General features: G+C 36.7%; 1 protein-coding gene across 1 annotated transcript in view; it reads right to left on the bottom strand.

The window, feature by feature from the left end:
- Positions 1-407: 407 nt before the first annotated feature.
- The window catches only part of GNAT3 (G protein subunit alpha transducin 3), a 56,615-nt gene continuing 36,529 nt past the window's right edge, over positions 408-20,493 (bottom strand). The window contains exons 5-8 of the mRNA XM_019959559.2: positions 18,614-18,742; positions 5,081-5,210; positions 4,736-4,889; positions 408-2,230 (exon numbers count right to left, since the gene is read on the bottom strand). Coding sequence (XP_019815118.2) covers positions 2,040-2,230; positions 4,736-4,889; positions 5,081-5,210; positions 18,614-18,742 — 604 coding nt within the window. The 3' untranslated portion in view covers positions 408-2,039. The remainder of the gene's footprint in view (positions 2,231-4,735; positions 4,890-5,080; positions 5,211-18,613; positions 18,743-20,493) is intronic.

The following is a 20,493-nucleotide window of genomic DNA, read 5'->3' as shown; positions in this document are numbered from 1 at the left end:
TTTAAAAAGTAAAATCATAAATTCAGTTTTAATGTGTACAATCATTGAAGAAATAATACAAACATTTATATTTCCCTACTAAAAATTTCTCTTAATTAAAATTGTTTAGCATAGTAATTGTTCTTGATTGTGAAGAAAAGTTTTTTTAAAATTTAATTACAGAATTGGAAGGAATCGAACAGTTTTTAAAAAGATAATCCCAACTGACCTTTAATTTTAGTTTGGTAGTTTAACATATATTTTTAAAGTTCTCAGAACAAGATTTCATAAATAAATGATGTCTATTAATTTTTTGCTAAGATCAAAATGAGTTATATATTTTTAAAAGACCATTTCTGACCTTACCCTTTCTACCTATGTTATCTAAAATAGGAACTCTAAGCATAAATCAGAGTCAAAATATAAATTATAATAGTAATACTATTTCAAAAAATTACTTTCTGGAACATTCTCTTCACACTGATAGAGAAAAATAGATTAAAGTAGAATAGGAGAACAAAAAGACAAAGTAATGGATAAAATGATAGTATTTGTAATCTTAATTTAAAATCTCAAAGCATTATATAGCTCCTAGTAAAATGTGGACTTGTTTAATAGATAATGGTTTTCAGCCAGAAAAATGTATTGAGCGCCTGAACTGAATGATTTCTTGTGCATCGTTTGTCTTTGTTATCTTAGGCTCCTTAATAACTTGTATTTTGCAAAGAAATTTCAAATTAATTGCTCTTAATATAACATTTTTATTCGATCGTATTTATTGACAACTCCTTGTGTTTTTGAAAATAAAGCCAGAAATGCTCTTGTCAAGGTTACTCACTGAATGGGGATCATTCTTACGTGCTTAGGCTGGAAATGTATTACAGAACAGTGAAGCCGTGACACTGAGACAGGGCTACCTAAATCCACCAGAGCTACCGATTGGCAAATTGCTTAATTTATATTCCTTTCATCTCATCTAATTATCTAATCTAATTAGCTCTCTTTTCAGAGTAATTATAGATCTTATGCACTGATCTTCTATTCTGACCTATATATCACCTTCGACAAGTGGATAAGTTAAATGATATCAGACATGTTTTAAAAATATATGTTGTAAGTGATGCACACTTTAAAAAAGGAAAAAAAGTCATCTTTTCTGTTCATAAATAATGATTGTGTTGGTAATGCACCAAATAATCTTTTAAAGAGTAGGCTTTGACCATTAGCATACCATATAACATTAGAAAGGAGCATATGCTACAAACAAGAAGCTCAATGTTTCTCTTCTAAAAAAATCTCATAATTATTTACTCTTACTTCCTACTTCTTATTCACAAAGCTAAAACACACTAGTGCTAAGATATTTAATTATTTTTTTTCTCTTGCGGTCACGATGTATTGTCCTCAAACCATTAATTGTAATAATGTTCCACGCTGCTCCGAAATAAAATGGGGGAAAGGAGTACTCCATTGAGCATTAATACTTTTTTCTTCCTATGGAAAAGTAGCAGATAAAATTGTATGCATTTCTTTGGCATGTGTAATTTCCATCAACAGGCACATGTATAGTGAACATTTCATTTGCACTGGCTGAAAAGGAGTAATTGACCAATAAAATGCCACATGTATCATCTTTGAATGTTTCTATGGTATAAGCACAGATATATTATCAGCAAAAATGAATGCCTCTCAAATTCTGGCCAATGGAAATAATATAGAATACATTGTTTTTTTCCCCATTGTTCTATGATTTTAAAATAGGCCACAATGCAGAATTTACTTCCAAGAAAATTCAGTGTCACTGATATGTACAGTAAGAGCACTACCAAAATGTATCAGTTTTCAGAACTGAAGACATAAGACACCCCAATCCTTGCTAATTCAAATAAATCAAAGCTTACCAAAGAAAGGTGATAATACATTAAAATGTTTGTGTGAAAAATTTTGCCTTACAACACTAGTTATACAAGTTAGTATCTATTAAAACTGAATACATCACACAGGACCTTTTATATCTTGAAAAGTATACATGAGCAAGAGTGGAAGAAAAAAAGCATCAATTAGAAAAGCCCACAGTCTTTCAGATTCTCTTTGATTATTATATCTGTAACTGCATCAAACACGAACTTGACATTTTGAGTATCTGTGGCACAGGTCATGTGGGAATAAATTTCCTTATCTTCTTTTTTTAAATTCAGGTCTAGAAACTGGTTCTTGATGTAATTCCCTGCATCTTCAAATGTATTTGGACCTTGTTAAAAAAAAAAAGTTAAAGAAGTAAACCGTAATTGCATTTAAAAAGCATACAATTATAAATAATCTTTAGAATTTTACTTTGTGTGCTGTTTGATGTGCTCAGGATTAAAAAATCAAAATGGCAATAGTTAATTATCAGGGATTTATATAACATCTATTTTGTGTTGGAAACTATGCTTACCCTACTGGGGATTTCAAGTGGTTAAAATGTAATCTCTGCATGAAAACATCAAAATATAGTAGAACTACTAACATATTTGGGGCTCCCCTGATGGCTCAGTGAAAAAGAACCCACCCACCAATACAGAAGACATGGCTTTGATCCCTGAGTCGAGAAGATCCTCTAGAGAAGGAAATGGCAACCCACTCCAGAATTCTTGCCTGGGAATTCCCAAGGACAGAGGAGATCGGCAAGCTATAGTTCCTGTGGTTGCAAAAGTGTCAGACATAACATAGTGACTAAACAACAGCAACAACTAATGTATTTATACAACAGAGTGAGTAAGAAAGCCTGGATGTATGTCAAAGACTATGCTTGTAAATATGTGCATGCTTGTGTGCATGTGTGTTAACATGAACTAAAAGAAAAGAATGGAAATTGAAGATGAGTGGAATACATAATGAGGTAGTGTTTGAGCTGGACTTTGAGGGTAGGTAGGAGAGAGAAAAAAATCTGTGTGAAGGAAAGCTAAAAAGTGATAGGCATGTACTGTAAGATTCCAGCTATATGACATTCTGGGGAGGGCAAAAGTGTAGTAATAGTAAAAAGAACAGTGGTTGTAAGGGTTGGAGGTGAGGCAAAAGACATGAATAGGTAGATCACAGGGAGTTTTAGTGTAGTGACACTATTCTGTGTAACACTAGAAAGCTGGGTACCTGACGTGCGTTTGGTATTACCCATCAGACTGTGTAACACAGAGTTTATTCTGATGTAAAATATCATCATGGACTTTGGTTAATAATGTATCAATATCTGCTCATCAGTTGTAACAAAATAAATGAATGACACCAAGTCAAGATGTTAATAATAGGGCAAACGGTGGGAACTGACCAGAGAGGAAATATATGAAAACTCTCTATTTTCTGTTCACTTTTTATACCAACTAAAAATTGCTTTAAGAAATAAAGATTATAACCTATTGGAACACATAAGGTGCTTAATTATGATTCTATATTTAATTTGTAACATTCAATACAACATTCATGTAACTATACTTAATTACATGACAAATGTATAAGCATATAATTAATATTTATAAATAAAAAAGCTATAAGCAGTCATTATAGATTAGCCTAAGTAGCTATTTTGACAAAGTGCCACAACCCTAGCACATTTGGGCTACCCACATATCTAAGTGGTAAACTAGGTTTATATTTATGCTTGAGCTAAGTTGCTCAGTTGTGTCCAATTCTTTGCAACCCCATGGACTGTAACCCATCAGGTTCCTCTGTCCTTGGGGATTCTCCGGGCAAGAATACTGAATGGGTTGCCATGTCTTCCTCCAAGGGATCTTCCCAACCCAGGGATCAAACTCAGGTCTCCTGCATTGCAGGCAGATTCTTTACCAACTGAGCCACCAGGGAAGTCCATATTTATGTTTAAACCATAAATATCTCCATCTAACACAGTTTCATTAACAACAGAGCATGTAACTATTTACAAAAAACAACAGTCTCCAAAAGAAATACAACTCTTCTAGAGAACCTGACATTTATAGTCAATAGCAAACAGCGTCAATACTAAAACTCTGCTGCTGCTGCTACTAAGTCACTTTAGTTGTGTCTGACTCTGTGCGACCCCATAGACGGCAGCCCACCAGGCTCCCCCGTCCCTGGGACTTTCCAGGCAAGAACATTGGAGTGGGTTGCCATTGCCTTCTCCAATGCATGAAAGTGAAAAGTGAAAGTGAAGTCACTCAGTCCTGTCCAACTCTTAGCGACACCATGGAATGCAGCCTACCAGGCTCCACAGTCCATGGGATTTTCCAGGCAAGAGTACTTGAGTGGGTTGCCATTGCCTTCTCCTACTAAAACTCTAGGAGGTAGGAAAACTGGAAAAAAGCTGACACTATTCTCAAATTGATTAAAGATCTTCCTCTGAAAAGTTAATTCTGACTTTGAAGAGTCATTAAGATCTAGTACAGCGTTACAAGGTTTCATTGGGAAATATCTAAAAAATGCCAATTTGAAATAAAATGTATACTTATCATAATTTTTAAGATAATATAGTTTGCAATGCCATTTGATACATTATATGGAGTCTCAGCCCTGTTTGGTCTAACCACATCCCCTTTATTCATTAGAGCTTTGCTTTATTGCAGGCAGTGTAGAGAGGGTTTCCTCTTTAATTTGTAAAATTCTTTCCAATGTGAACCATACACATGACTCAAAAAGTATCATAGCCTCAAACCTCCTAAATATTATACATCAAGGTCCAGATAGAAAAGTGTATCTCTATACAAGAATTTACTACTTTGGAATTAAAGGAAAAGAATCTTACCAGTATACTCTGGAAAGCAGATACTAAGATGCACTTTGGTAACTTTTTCTTGAAAGAGATCTTTTTTATTGAGAAACAGGACAATGGAGGTGGTTGCAAAGTACTTGTGATTACAGATACTGTTGAACAGGTGAAGGCTTTCATGCATTCTGTTCTGTTAGATATAAAAGATGAAAATGTGTAGGATTGTTATTTGCAAGATATTAATGGTGGGGACTATGAACAAGGATCTAGAAATAGCATCTGTCTTTGGAAGTTCTTAATTGAGTTGGGGAATGGGGTAGTCATATTGGAAATCACAAAAGCTTATTTTTTACCTCTATCTTGTCTTCCTTTTAGACTTACCACTTCTTCATCTTCCACCAGAACCATGTCATAGGCACTGAGTGCAGCACAAAATATAATGCATGTAACTCCTTCAAAGCAGTGAATCCATTTCTTTCTTTCAGATCTCTGTCCACCTACATCAAACATCCTTTAAAAAAGTAAAGATAACAGAAAAATGAGTCTTACAAATATCCACCAAAATTTACATTAAGACGAACATTTGGAATTATAAATGAATGCTTGTTTAAAGGTAGTCTTTTAATTTTTACTGATTATGAAGTAAGACTTATTTGGGCAACTTGCAGCTCAAGGACAAGAAAAAGAGAACTTTTATTTATTTTTTGGTTTTCATGCAGGTGTCCCAGGTGGCGCTAGTGGTAAAGAACCCACCTGACAATGCTGGAGATGTAAGAGGCGTGGGTTTGACCCCCGGGTTGGAAAAATCCCCTGGAGGAGGGAATGACAACCCATTCCAGCATTCTTGCCTGGAGAATCCCCTTGGACAGAGGAGCCTCTACAGTCCATAGGGTCACAGAGAGTCAGACTGAGGCAACTTAGCATGTATTTACACGGGGTAGAGTAAAATAATTCACATACTGACTTTGAGCAACTGGGAAATTTACAGTAGTTTGAAGTGTTAGTAAGATACCTGTTGGCCTTAGAGATTTTGATCAAAGACTATCTGTATTCTTAAATTACGAGAGCCCAGAGAAGATTGAAAGTTGTCATAATTCTGATGCTACAAGTCTTGCTTGTTCACTGAGCTCCTCCTACATTCATTCATTCATTCATTTGAACAATTATCATCTGCCTACTATGTACTCGACACTGTGCTAAACCTACTGACACAAAGATAAAAAGATATAGTCACTGTCTTCAATGAGCTTGCTGTCTTGTAAAGAGAAAAATAAATTATTATAATATTTTGTAATAAATATTCTAATTTGTTGTTGTTATCCAGTCTCTAAGTCACGTCTGACTCTTTGTGACCCCGCAGACTGCAGCATGCCAGGCTCCCCAGTCCTTCACTGTCTCGGAGTTTGCTCAGATTCATGTCTATATATATTCTAACATAGAAGGTAAAATATGAGCCCAGAGGGAGATTTAAGAAATCACCCTGAGTGATCATGAAACTTAAATGAGATGTTTGAAAATTTGGCCCTCCCTCTGGTTTTGTATTTTGGTAAAAAGCACCAATGTAGACAGAGAAACTCAATAAAGAAGCTAGGAATCCTTTGTAATCCCCCTCTTTCCCTTATCTTACATATAGTGCACATGTGAAATGCAGTTTCTAATTCATCCACTCCTTTGAAATTCCTCTCTTGTACAAGCCACTACAGTTTCTCACCAGGGACACTATAGAAATGTTCTAATTGGTCTCCCTGTTTCTAAAAGCTCTAAAAACAAATTCTCACAGCACTCAGAATTGTATCCTAATGTAAATCTTATTATACCACTTTCCTGCTTACAATTTTTCAAAGGCTTCTTTTCCCCTTAATGTATGCTCAGTCACTTCAGTCATGTCTGACTCTTTGTGATCCTATGGACTGTAACTCACCAGACTCTTCTGTCTTTAGGATTTTCTTGACAAGAATACTAAAGTGGGTTGCCATGCCCTCTACCAGAGAATCTTCTGACCCAGGGATTGAATCCAAGTCTCCTGGATTTCCTGCATTACAGGCAAATTCTTTACTACTGAGCCACCAGGGAAGCCCTTAGCATCAAACACAAACTTATTTTTTTTTGATGACCTCTAAGGTTCTAGTTGTTTTTGTTCATTCCTACCTTTGCAAGCTTCAGTTCAGTTCAGTTCAGTCACTCAGTCGTGTCCGACTCTTTGCGACCCCATGAATTGCAGCACGCCAGGCCTCCCTGTCCATCACCAACTCCCGCAGTTCACCCAAATTCACGTCCATCGAGTCGATGATGCCATCCAGCCATCTCATCCTCTGTCGTCCCCTTCTCCTCCTGCCCCCAACCCCTCCCAACATCAGAGTCTTTTCCAGTGAGTCAACTCTTCGCATGAGGTGGCCAAAGTACTGGAGTTTCAGCTTTAGCATCATTCCTTCCAAAGAAATCCCAGGGCTGATCTCCTTCTGAATGGACTGGTTGGATCTCCTTGCAGTCCAAGGGACTCTCAAGAGTCTTCTCCAACACCACAGTTCAAAAGCATCAATTCTTTGGCACTCAGCCTTCTTCACAGTCCAACTCCCACATCCATTCATGACCACTGGAAAAACCATAGCCTTGACTAGACGGACCTTTATTGGCAAAGTAATGTCTTTGCTCTTGAATATGCTTGAATAGGTGGTCATAACTTTCCTTTCAAGGAATAAGCGTCTTTTAATTTTATGGCTGCAGTCACTACCTGCAGTGATTTTGGAGCCCAGAAAAATAAAGTCTGACACTGTTTCCACTGTTTCCCCATCTATTTCCCATGAAATGATGGGACCAGATGCCATTTTCCTACCATTCTTCTTTTCAATGCAATCCAATCACAATGCTATTCATTCAGTTCCTTTAATATAAATCTAACTTTCTGCTATCTTAGGACTTTTGCACAGTGCATCTCCCTTCCAGGCAACATGGTTCAGTTCTTCCTTCCATAAGACTGTTTTTTCCCTCAATGTTCAGGTTTTAATATCAATATCGAGACTTTGCAGATAGCCACCTAGAGCATCCTTTGTAAATTGTTAACTCTTTCCACTGCCCATTTACTTTCTGTTGTATCACTCCATTTCTTTTATAGTAATTGTCACAATCAATAACTGTGATTTATTTTTTCATATGTTTAGTAGTTATCATCTCCCTAATAGAATAGTGGTCTCATAAGGGCAGGGACCTTATCTACACTGGAGATGGTTATATTCCCCGTGCCAGGCACTGTGCCTATAACATAATAAACATGCAGTAAATACTTGCAAATAAATGAATAGTTTCCATGTTAATGAAATGGAGGGAGGATTTTTACCCAAAGTCATCAAGGAATGAGAGAACACGGCATGCTTGGGACAAATAGTTATATTTTGGAGAATGTAAAGATTACGGTAAAATATTGAAATTTATGGCCTGAGTCAGCAAATATTTATTGAGCATTTATTACATTCTAAGTGTCAGAGTTTCAGTCTTGAGAATCTTCTGATCTGGTTGTAGTGGTGGTAGTTGTGTGTGTGGTCTGTGTGTGTATCAGAAACTGCAGAGAAGACAGTGTGTAAAAAGAATGTTCCAGATAGAGGCAATAAGAGCAAAAGCAAGAGCAAAGGATTTGAGCACCCAAGAGTAAGCCTGAGGTGTTAGACCAGAAATAGATTTTCTGTCTTTTCTATTACATGAGAAGACCAGTTTTTATATCGTGGTCAATGGCAATCCATAGGTGATTTTGAACTGGGGTATTAACATTTGCTTGTGTGCTTATTGTTAGGTCACTTTGATCTGAGTTCAAATCTGAAGACAGATTTGATGAGGAAGAGATTAGAGGCAAAGGAAAAATTACAGAGCTTTCATAATAGCTTGATCCCAAAATATTAAATATTCAATACCAAGGAACACCCAACCTGTACAGATATTTCAAAGGTAATAACAATATTGGAGTATTAAATATCAGTCAGCAGACTTATTGAAGATAATCAGAAGTACCACACATTGTACTTCTCTAGTGCTTAATATTTCACATATTAATCCAGTAAAGAACAGACGTATAGAACTAAAATTCCTCAAATATGTGTACCAATGCAAAATCACTCCATTTAGTAGTATATTGAAAGAGAAGTTGCTCATATTATTGAAGACGATGTTTAGGAGTTCGATAGTTGCGTGGTTTAGAAATTTAAATTTGGTGTCAATAAAGACTATTATGGGGTTCCCTGGTAGCTCAGTTGGTAAAGAATCCACCTGCAATGCAGGAGACCCTGATTCAATTCCTGCGTTGGGAAGATCCCCTGGAGAAGGGAACAGCTACCCACTCTAGTATTCTGGCCTGGAGAATTCCATGGACTATACAGTCCATGGGGTCGCAAAGAGTTGGACATGACTGAGGGACTTTCAGTTTCACTTTCAAAGACTATTGTAAGTGCTGCTAATTACCAAACCCTCTACAGTTTCAGACTTGCAATATAAATGGAGGAAGAGGACAGTTTTGACTTAAAGGTTATAATATGTAAAAATTAGCCAACAAATTTAATTTTTATAATTTAGTAAACATCCTTATGGAAGCAAGGATGATAAATATGCATTCAGACTTTAAAACTTTTAGTCAACAGTTATTTAAACTCCACCATAAAGTTATAAGATAGATACAATTATCTCTCTAAACAAGGCTCATTAATCCAGTTGATACTTGAGGCTGCTGTGTAGCAGGTGCCATGTTAGGTTCTTTATGTATGACAGCTATGTTGTGAATGTTAAGCTTTGTTGCAAAGTTCATTAGGTCTGCTTCCTTAGACTACAGGTCCTAACAAGTACATCTATCTACTGTTAGTTGTCAAATCCTCACCAAGTAGAGTAGAAGCATATTTGTTGTGGAGCCTTCATTCCCCAGGTCAGAAAATAGCTTTTTGTGTTGTCAAACAGATAACTGTGTAAAACTTTAAAACTTTCCCCTTCCCAAGGGTTGTGTTGCATTCTTTTAATGGGCCATGTGGTTATCTCCTGACTTTGATCACTTATCTTCTCTGAACTCTGCTATTGATATTAACACATATGTGTGAAGAGTAACTATTCTCCTTTTTAGTCAAATATTTAGTTGATAAGACGTTCAGTTCAGTTCAGTCGCTCAGTCGTGTCCGACTCTTTGTGACCCCATGAATCACAGCATGCCAGGCCTCCCTGTCCATCACCAACTCTCGGAGTTTACTCATATGTCCATCGAGTCAGTGATGTCATCCAGCCATCTCGTCCTCTGTTGTCTCCTTCTCCTCCTGCCCCCAATCCCTCCCAGAATCAGTCTTTTCCATGAGTCAACTCTTCGCATGAGGTGGCCAAAGTACTGGAGTTTCAGCTTTAGCATCAGTCCTTCCAAAGAAATCCCAGGGCTGATCTCCTTCAGAATGGACTGGTTGGATCTCCTTGCAGTCCAAGGGACTCTCAAGAGTCTTCTCCAACACCACAGTTCAAAAGCATCAATTCTTCGGTGCTCAGCTTTCTTCACAGTCCAACTCTCACATCAATACATGACCATTGGGAAAACCACAGCCTTGACTAGACGAAACTTTGTTGGCAAAGTAAAGTCTCTGCTCTTGAATACACTATCTAGGTTGGTCATAACTTTCCTTCTAAGGAGTAAGCGTTTTTTAATTTCATGGCTGCAGTCACCATCTGCAGTGATTTTGGAGCCCAAAAAGATAAAGTCTGACACTGTTTCCCCATCTATTTCCCATGAAGTGATGGGACCAGATGCCATGATCTTCGTTTTCTTAATGTTGAGCTTTAAGCCAACTTTTTCACTCTCCTCTTTTACTCTCATCAATCAAGAGGCTTTTGAGTTCCTCTTCACTTTCTGCCATAAGGGTGGTGTCATCTGCATATCTGAGGTTATTGATATTTCTCCTGGCACTCTTGATTCCAGCTTGTGCTTCTTCCAGCCCAGCGTTTTTTATGATGTATACTCTGCCTATAAGTTAAATAAGCAGGGTGACAAGATACAGCCTTGACATACTCCTTTTCCTATTTGGAACCAGTCTGTTATTCCATGTCCAGTTCTAACTGTTGCTTCCTGACCTGCATACAGATTTCTCAAGAGACAGGTCAGGTGGTCTGCTATTCCCATCTCTTGAAGAATTTTCCACAGTTTATTGCGATCCACACAGTCAAAGGCTTTGGCATAGTCAATAAAGCAGAAATATATGTTTTTCTGGAACTCTCTTGCTTTTTCCATGATCCAGCGGATGTTGGCAATTTGATCTCTGGTTCCGCTGCCTTTTCTAAACCCAGCTGGAACATCTGGAAGTACATGGTTCACGTATTGCTGAAAGCCTGGCTTGGAGAATTTTGAACATTACTTTACTAGCGTGTGAGATGAGTGCAATTGTGCAGTAGTTTGAGCATTCTTTGGCATTGCCTTTCTTTGGGATTGGAATGAAAACTGACCTTTTCCAGTCCTGTGGCCACTGCTGAGTTTTCCAAATTTGCTGGCATACTGAGTGCAGCACTTTCACAGCATCTTTCAGGATTTGAAATAGCTCAACTGGAATTCCATCACCTCCACTAGCTTTGTTCGTATGATGCTTTCTAAGGCTCACTTGACTTCACATTCCAGAATGTCTGGCTCTAGGTTTGTGATCACACCATCATGATTATCTTAGTCGTGAAGATCTTTTTTGTGTTTTGTGTATTCCTGCCACCTCTTCTTAATATCTACTGCTTCTCTTAGGTCCATACCATTTCTGTCCTTCATTGAGCCCATCTTTGCATGAAATGTTACCTTGGTATCTCTAATTTTCTTGAAGAGATCTCTAGTCTTTCCCATTCTGTTGTTTTCCTCTATTTCTTTGCGCTGATCATTGAAAAAGGCCTTCATATCTCTTCTTGCTATTCTTTGGAACTCTGCATTCAGATGTTTATATCTTTCCTTTTCTGATAAGAGGTATAAGTTATGTAAGTGATCCTTAGCCCACTGTTCTCTCTCTCACAATATCTTACAGCCTCCCAGGGAAGGGAGGACAAAGATTACTTAGTCTTAAGGTTTTATTCATGTTGATAAAATAGCTTCTGAAAAATCTTAGATTGCATGCTAATAATCCTCTCATTTTATGACTCACTTGATAAACAGTTTTTTTTTTTTTTTTCCCCTATGCGGAGTGATGTTCAAGACACAGGTCCGGGGAGCATTGACCTTTTTTCTAATGCCATCAGCTATTACTGAACTGAAATGCTCATTGGCAAAGCAGATCAGTGGCTGCAGTTTTGCTTTTATATTGATTCTCTTGGATATTACATTTTATTTTGCTGCTGTTGTAGTAATTTATTTTTTACATGTCTTTTCATGTTTATCTCCTCTAAATTTTAATTGGGGCTTACTTTAGAGAAGGGAATGGCTACCCATTCCAGTGTTCTTGGCCTGGAGAATTTCATGGACAGAGGAGCCTGGTGGGCTATACTACATGGGGCTGCAAAGAGTCAAACATGACTGAGCAGATAACACTAAAGCATTATAATCATTGAAAAAATGTGGAGATTCCCAAAGTGGAACATGTAAGAAATACACATACACACTTCATCATCACTTTTCTGAGAAAAACAATAATAGAAATCAGAGGACAACCTGTTTTTTGCTGACTGAATATCTGGATTGGTTAAATATACTGAGACAATTAATGAGGTGAATTGATATGCGATGTGGCTTGAATATCCTTAATTGCCTGAATAGTTAAGATAATTAGAGCTTTAATGACATTAGATGGAACTTTCAGTTCTCATTTTGAAAAGTTTTTTTTTTCTTTTTTCTTTTTTGATTGCTTGATTGACTTAATGCATGTTTCCTTAACAGTGGTATTTAAGAAAGGATTCTTAAATGTTAAAATGTGTTTAAATGCCTGACAGGTATGATGTAACTAAAAAGTCACAGGTCAGGCTTTTAAGCAACAATTGAACATCAATTATTTGTTAAACTGCCCATGGTATTAATATAGGGCAAGCCATCAAAGTTTTATGGCTTTATGTTAAACAGTTGACTAAGCAGTTGAGTTTTATAGTCCATTTTAAACAGTTGGAAAAGGTATTAAATTTTACTAATTTATGTTAAACAATTGGCTAAATATGGAGGAGGGCATGGCAACCCACTCCAGTGTTCTTGCGTGGAGAATCCCATGGATAGAGGTGGGCTACAGTCCATAGGATTGCGAAGAGTTGGACGTGACTGAAGGGACTTGAACACACAAATATTTAACCACATAAGATTATTCATACTTCATATCAGAATAGGTTATTATGAAATAATAGGCCCTTTATATACTTTCAAAGTTGTTGCATAGTCTAGGATAGCTAAAAATAGTGCTATTGCAGCTAATTTTTTGTAAGATGTCTTTGCTCATCCTATAAGCATGTGACTGTCTTGGAAAAATAACAATTTCTGACATCCTTTATGTATTTGACCACAGAAAAATAAGATCTAATCTGAGTAGAAATTTATTTTAAGCTCTTGTGTTGAATGGGATGTATTCAACATATTTGACTATATCAGAATTGGTATAACTTTTTAAAATTTTATCTTTTTATTGACATATAGTTGACATACAAAATTATATTATTGCAATTTACCACCTAGTGATTTGACATTTATATATGTTGTAAATTGATCCCCACAAAAAAAGCTAGGTATAAGGTCCTAAGGTGGCTGCCTGTGTCAGGGCCAACGTGTGTATCTGTGTTACCACTGCACAGTCTTAGCAAAGTAGCTTCACTAAGTCTTTCCCTGTGCCCAGTTCTGAAAATAAATTAGGGCAGATGCTGCAGATAGAAAGAATATGCACCGAGGTCATTCTAAATCCCTTGACTGTTTGTTATTAAAAAACAGAATCAAAAGGATTAACCATCATAAGGTAGCCTGGGGTTGCTAAACTCCTGTAATTGTTAATATCATTATATATTTTCTACTAAATTTGTGTGTAACTTAAAATGCCTACAGAAGAGTTCTTTGATTATTGAATAATATAATGCTTAAAGTCATTAAAGTAAATTCTATCATGAGAATAAATTAGATATCATGTTATGCTGCTGCTGCTGCTAAGTTGCTTCAGTCGTGTCTGACTCTGTGCGACCCCATAGACGGCAGTCCACCAGGCTCCCCTGTCCCTGGGATTCTCAAGGCAAGAACACTGGAGTGGGTTGCCATTTCCTTCTCCAATGCATAAGAGTGAAAAGTGAAAGGAAGTCACTCAGTCATGTCCAACTCTCAGCGACCCCATGGACTGTATAGCCCAGATATCATGTTATATAACTTATAATTTTGAAAACATTAACCATGAACATACCTGTAACAAAAGTATAGTTATACATGATTTATTGCTCTGTGAGATCTAATAGAGAATAAGAACCAGACACTCCTAAGCTGTCTCATGTTCCAACAGAAATGAACATAGTGGGCATGATTTAACTTCAAATTCAAAACAATTATAATTTATTTTGTATCATAGATTGGGTAAATCTATGATACTGTTGAAAATAGTTACATTACAATTACAAAAGCTAAAGCTCTACATTGTAATAGTTGCTGACCTCTTTTCCCTAGCTTCCATATAGTTTTATCTCCTTTCAATTATTTTAATCATAGAGCTCTAGGAAGAAAGGACTTCTCTATAACTGATAACTCTTATGATCTGTAAGTTGTTTGCCCTGAGGAATTATTTTATAATAATAAAAGGGTTAACATTTGCATTGCATTTTCTATTTACATAGTAACTTCTGTAAAGAGAAATAATTTTACCAGTTTGACAGTTGAAGGTTCTGGTATGATAAAGAAACTCCAAGGTAATTTGCATTAAAGTCGGACACGACTGAAGGGACTTAGCAGCAGCAGCAGCAGGTGATACATGAAGATGATTCAGTGCATCGACAGAATTTTTTCATTTTGATGTTCCTGTTTAAAATTCTACAGTCTTGAATTTAATATGTAAATTGACTTTATCTTTAAAAGTTTTAGGATGATTTATGCTATGTGAATACAAATCAGTACTAATGTAAGTACCTCGGCACTTACTGAAATGAAGTTGGAAGGTACCTTATTTTTATACTTCCTATTTTAAATACTATGAAATTTTACACTGTGAATGCCAGTGTACTTTTGGATAATCCTATTTAGTACTTCAAAAAAAAGTGATTTAGCTGTGAGAATTTATTAAGGGATTAATTATCTCAATTGCTGTGACTATTTAAATGATTTGAAATTTTTTTTTAATGATTTGAAATAGTTCCTTACAAGCATGTATAACTGTGTTTTTTACACTTTATAGTAAAAATTGAGTATTTTCAAAATTTCATTGCTTAAATATTGTTTCTAGAGGAATTTCCTACATGCTCTTCCTCATAAATGATGTTCTTAATCACACACCCTCTTGAGCCAGAGAGAAAGCAAAAGCTAGTTTTTTAAAGTTAAGAAAACAAAAGAGCTCGAAACCTAGTTTTAGTGGGTGGGAAAGAGGTAGTGGTTACATACTATAGAAAATGTTATGTCAAAATGAGTCTTAACTGAGCTTCAGTCCAATTCATAATTATCTTACATTTTAGCATTGCTACTGTATAAAGAATTAGCAAGACCTTTCTCATTCCTTCATATGAGCCAACAATATAAGAAAGTATATTTTCATATATGTACATATGTATATATACACGAAAGATTACTTATACAACTTAAAATGCTTTACAGAACTAACCACAGAATTAGAAAAGGAAAGGAAAATGACGATGCACCAATGAGTCTAGTGTCCTAGTGCAAATGCTGTATTCTACTTGGTTTTTTAAAATGTATGGATAATGATATTACAAAATTATGGATAATGATATCAAGTTCACTACTGAGTGAACTTGATGTTTCAGGAAATGATGATGATTTCCTGAGCTTTTGTGTGTTTGTTGGCAGTTTTACACATACCCTCCTTTTAGGAGCACAGACTTGTGAGGTGCCAAAGAGCCCTAACATCAGGACTTTATCTCCCCAGTAGGCTGTCTTTTTATCCCTCTTCCCTCTTCTCTCTGAAGGGAATTATGGATGACCAACAACATTGGAAGAAGCACTTACTCTACAGGACAAGAGTGGTTTCCAGCCCAATTTACCTTATGGCCCATCAGGGTTGAGCAGTGTAAGAAGTGTGGTTTTCGAAGTTAGAAAGATAGCCATTTTAATCACATTTCTAGCATTTCTGTGTGTGATCTTGCAGAAAGCTTCTACCTGTTTTCAGCCTTCACTTTTGACTCTTTGTCTTACGTAAGGATAGCAACACCCATTCATCATATCACAGTAAGGGTGTAAAGACCGTGTTCCTAGCTGCTTGGCACAGTACATTCACTCCTCCAGGCAGGATTAAGGCTGACTGAGTGCCTGCTCGGAGTTAGTCACTGTGGTGATCACAGGAGATAGAGCTGTAAGCAAACGTGGCCCCTGGCCTTCTGGACCTCAGATCACATGAAACAAAAGGAGCAAACTGATAAAGAAACAAGGCAGTTTCGTGTAGTGGTAATTTCAAAAAGAGAAAAATGCTGTAACATCAATTGTGTAATGATACTGGCTCGTGTTGGTGTGGCTGGAAAGAACTGTTTGTATATCTTCCCAGTTCTACATTTAGTGTCATCATGTTTGTAAGTTGAAAATGGCTATTGTTAGGGTATTGACACTCAAGAAATCCTCAAGGGCCAAAAATCAGTCTGACCCCCCTCCATCCCTGGGGGCTTGTTGTTACATATTTACCCACACTCTGCAGGATATAGTTATAGCAGGGACATTTAGGGATGGTTAATAGGTAAGGTGGTCAAGACTCTATGAGGGGACAGTGTTTGATTGGGAAACTTAATAAGAAGGGGCCAGTTCTTGCAGAGATCTAGTGTCAGAGCATTTTAGTTAAGAAGAACAGTAAGTGCAAAGACTCAGATTTAGACGTTCAAGGAACAGAGATATAAAAAAGATAATTTATGCTAGTGAGCGTTTCTGACAAGATACTTGATTGTTTGATGTGGTAAAGAAAGACCAGGCTTGGAAGTTTCTAGATGTTCAAGATGTGACATTAATTTTTAAAACTGGCTTATCAGCCAGTTTTAATAATAAGACAGTCTAGGATCCAGAAAATTCCATTAGCTTTATGTAAGATAAGCTAACACCAAGTTATAATTCTCTGCTGGGACTTCAACTAATTTTTTACAACAGCCACATTAGACATGCAAAGAAGAGATAATTTTATTTCTCAACAATTACTGCTAATTAATGGAGACTCTGATTGGAACCTTGGTAGGATTAGCCCCAAGGCCTGTAGTCAGCTTCTAGCCTGTTTCAGGGAGAAATTTGGAGAGGACAAAGAGTCAAAGAAATGTGAGTGTGCCAAAATTGCTTTGAGAGGCTTAGGAGGGGTAGAACAGAGGAGCAATTGGATTTGGGTTCTCAAAGTACAACCCTGAAAACTGGATCAATGATCAGGAGTCTGGAGAAAGTAGTTGCCAAAGAGGAACTGTACCACAGTGATGACAGGCCTGAAGACAAGCTGCTTATGTTTGCCAAGAGATGTTGATCCCAACCTTTGCAGTTCCTTATCCTGTTTGGGCTTTCATTCATCTTTCAGAAAATTAATTATTTGTGTGCTTGACATTAATGGGTAGTTTTCAGGGCTTTCTTCCATATTAATTGAAAGTATCTTGGCCATCTGTGTAATAATATTCTAATTAAATACTATATGTCAGTAATTACAATAGTTTTAAAGCAATTAAACTTTGATCCCACTGAAACAATCTTTCCTCAATGGATACAAACAATTCATGTCACCTTTTCCCATTTTTTTCTACTTTTAAAAGATTCCCATTATTGAATGCATGAATGATTTAATTATGTTTTTATTAATTAAATAATTATGTTTATGTTATATACCCTTAATTATGCTTTAAGGGTACATCTAGAACATGGTTTTAATGTCTAATATTCTATCTCAGGGAGAAGGCAATGGCGGCCCACTCCAGTACTCTTGCCTGGAAAATCCCAAGGGTGGAGGAGCCTGGTAGGCTGCAGTTCACGGGGTCGCAAAGAGTCGTACATGACTGAGTGACTTCACTTTCACTTTTCAGTTTCATGCATTGGAGAAGGAAATGGCAACCCACTCCAGTATTGTTGCCTGGAGAATCCCAGGGACGGGGGAGTCTGGTGTGCTGCCGTCTATGGGGTTGCACAGAGTTGGACACGACTGACATGACTTAGCAGCAGCAGCAGCAGCATTCTATCTCATCCACAATCATAGGGAGAGGTACTTAAGTGTCAAGGGACATTTTCTAACACTATAGTATGGATTTCTATTTCTTGGTATAGTAAATGGGTAATTTTACAACAGAATTGCTAGGAGGGTCTTGATAATGCAACAGCAATGAAAATAATCGACTCATACCCAAATCATGCTTATGAAATAGGTCTTGTTATTCCAGTAGATAGCATCACATTCAAATAATTCTCTTCTAAATTATTTGCATTTTTAAATTAAGGAAACAAAATAACATTTCAAGCAAATGGGAGAGTAGGAAGGTACAGAAATAAGATCCTTGGCACCTGTTGCTTCAGTGTTATTTAAATGTATTTCCTTTTGTTTTTTTCAAAGTAGGATATCAGTTTCAAGTATGAGGAAACTGAAATCTAGCTCCCACCTGCTCAAGAAGAGGTATTTTTTTCTTGAAGAGAAGGATGAGGCTCAGGATCAGGATTGGCATGGAGAGCTAAAGGAAGGCAGTGAAAGATCATGGAACTGAAGTAAATGAGGCCTCATGAACATGCCCAAGGACTCACTGTACTTGATCATGGGTTAGAGCTCTTCTCCATAAAGAATATATGCTTGATGCATATTTCTGTTGAGAGTTTAAAAAGACATTTGCTCATACCTGAAATGCAAGTCTTTAAAGGAGAATTGAGTTTCAATGATTCCAGTTGTTTTCACTCGAGAATGTAGAACATCTTGTTCATTCGGGACATAGCCAGGCGCTGCTATTCTGTCCAAATCATTAAGGTAGCTAATAATAATAATAAAAAAAAGAATATATAGTTTTAATTTTGTGTTAGAAGATACCAGGATTCAGTACAAATGAATTTTTCGTTTAGAGTCCATTAAACTGATTAACCTCCAGACTGATGCTTTTCAAACTCTGCTTCTCAAAATTATAAGAGCTCAGTGGCTAGGATGTGGCAGAGTGCTGGGTGTGATGCACAACTGACCTGCGGGTCCTTTTGTAAAGGCAGCTGGGTGAATACTGCCTTAGCTTTATTTTACAAGGCTGATATGATGGATTCACTGGTGTCTGAATAGGCACTTGAGAGGAAAGCTCTCCTTACAGGACTTAGATCATCCCTCCGCCAAAAATGCTTTCTTGTAATGATGGTCACTAGACTAGTCTCAAAATGCTGTAGTTTGTATTTAGACAGTTGGAATTTTAAGAGAGTGACTTGTTTTAGTATTGTGGTCTGTCGGTTTTGTGTTGCTTCTCCTGGATCATCTAGTTTAGGAATTGGAATTGTCTTTATTAACTGCCATGATTTTATCCAGTTAGGTCAGTAATAGAAGAAGCTTTTCACTTTCTTTCTGGCTCATGCTGGAACTACTTAGTTATGTTGCTGACCCACTCCTGAGTCAGTGCTCCTGAGGACAGAAAGCTGAATTTATACACTGTATACTTTCCTGCCTGCTATTCTCTTCCAAGAGTGCCTCAGCATGTCCTCTGCTCTTCTCCAGAGGCCACGTTTAAAAAGCCTACTATCATCAGCCAGAGTACTGTCCTCTTTCTGCCCACAGGATCTAGGGGTGGTGGGAGGCTGGAATGAGCATGATTAAGCTGTGTGCTCTGGAAGAGTCTATTAGATTAGAGGAAATAAACCGCTTTTAGCTTCATCCTTCAAGCCAGATCATGTCGCTGGAGTAAAACAAAGTGCTTTATTGCTTTAAAAACAGTTGAAAATCACCTGTTCTATACTTTTGATACTAAGGTTTTAGGAGCTTAGCAATATGGCTATTTCTATAAAAATATTAAATAGAGATACCAATAGCCTAGTAAAGTTTTTATGCTCAAATTGGCCTTTATATTGAACCAAGTTTACACTTACAACCTAAATAAAAAGATTATAATGGACATGCATTCATCTAGACAGAATTTGAGAGGTAGAATATAACTGAGTATTAGTTATTGTTCAACAGTTCAATTTTTCAGAGACTAAGTTGAAGAGCTGTTATACCTCAAAGTCTAGCACAATGCTTTAAAAGTTAATGCTGTTTGTTTTTGAAAATAAATTCAGTAGCAATGTAGATAATTATTCTTGAAGGGTATTTCTGATTTTAAGCTGAAATAAACTAAGAATGGTCAAGTGTCCCAAAGGGATTTTGGTCAAGGACAAATAGATAGTCAGTCTTCAGAAAAACATATGTGTATAATGTGAAAATTGATCACCATGTTTTTTATAATAGTTTAATTTTATGATAAAAAGACAAATCAGGGTATAAATACATCAGAAGAAAATGTTAGAAGATATTTTGTTTTATCTATTTTCTATTTCTGAAGCAAGGTCTTTGGTGAATTTCTTAACTCAGGCTGCATATGTGGTAGTATACTGTTGGTCAGTTGGTTCATGCAGGAGCAAATCCAAAAGCAATCCAAACAGAAACATACCTGCTGTGACAGAGATTAAATCCATTTTCGTTATGGGTAAATGAATGCTTTGGTAAAGACACGCTTTAATGTACTTTTTATTTGCATAAATAAATGATGTCAAACAA

This window comes from Bos indicus, chromosome 4, assembly GCF_029378745.1.
Source record: "Bos indicus isolate NIAB-ARS_2022 breed Sahiwal x Tharparkar chromosome 4, NIAB-ARS_B.indTharparkar_mat_pri_1.0, whole genome shotgun sequence".
Lineage (NCBI taxonomy): Eukaryota > Metazoa > Chordata > Mammalia > Artiodactyla > Bovidae > Bos > Bos indicus.
The sequence above is the reverse complement of the archived record's forward strand: the minus strand, read 5'-3'. Positions and strand labels throughout refer to the sequence as shown.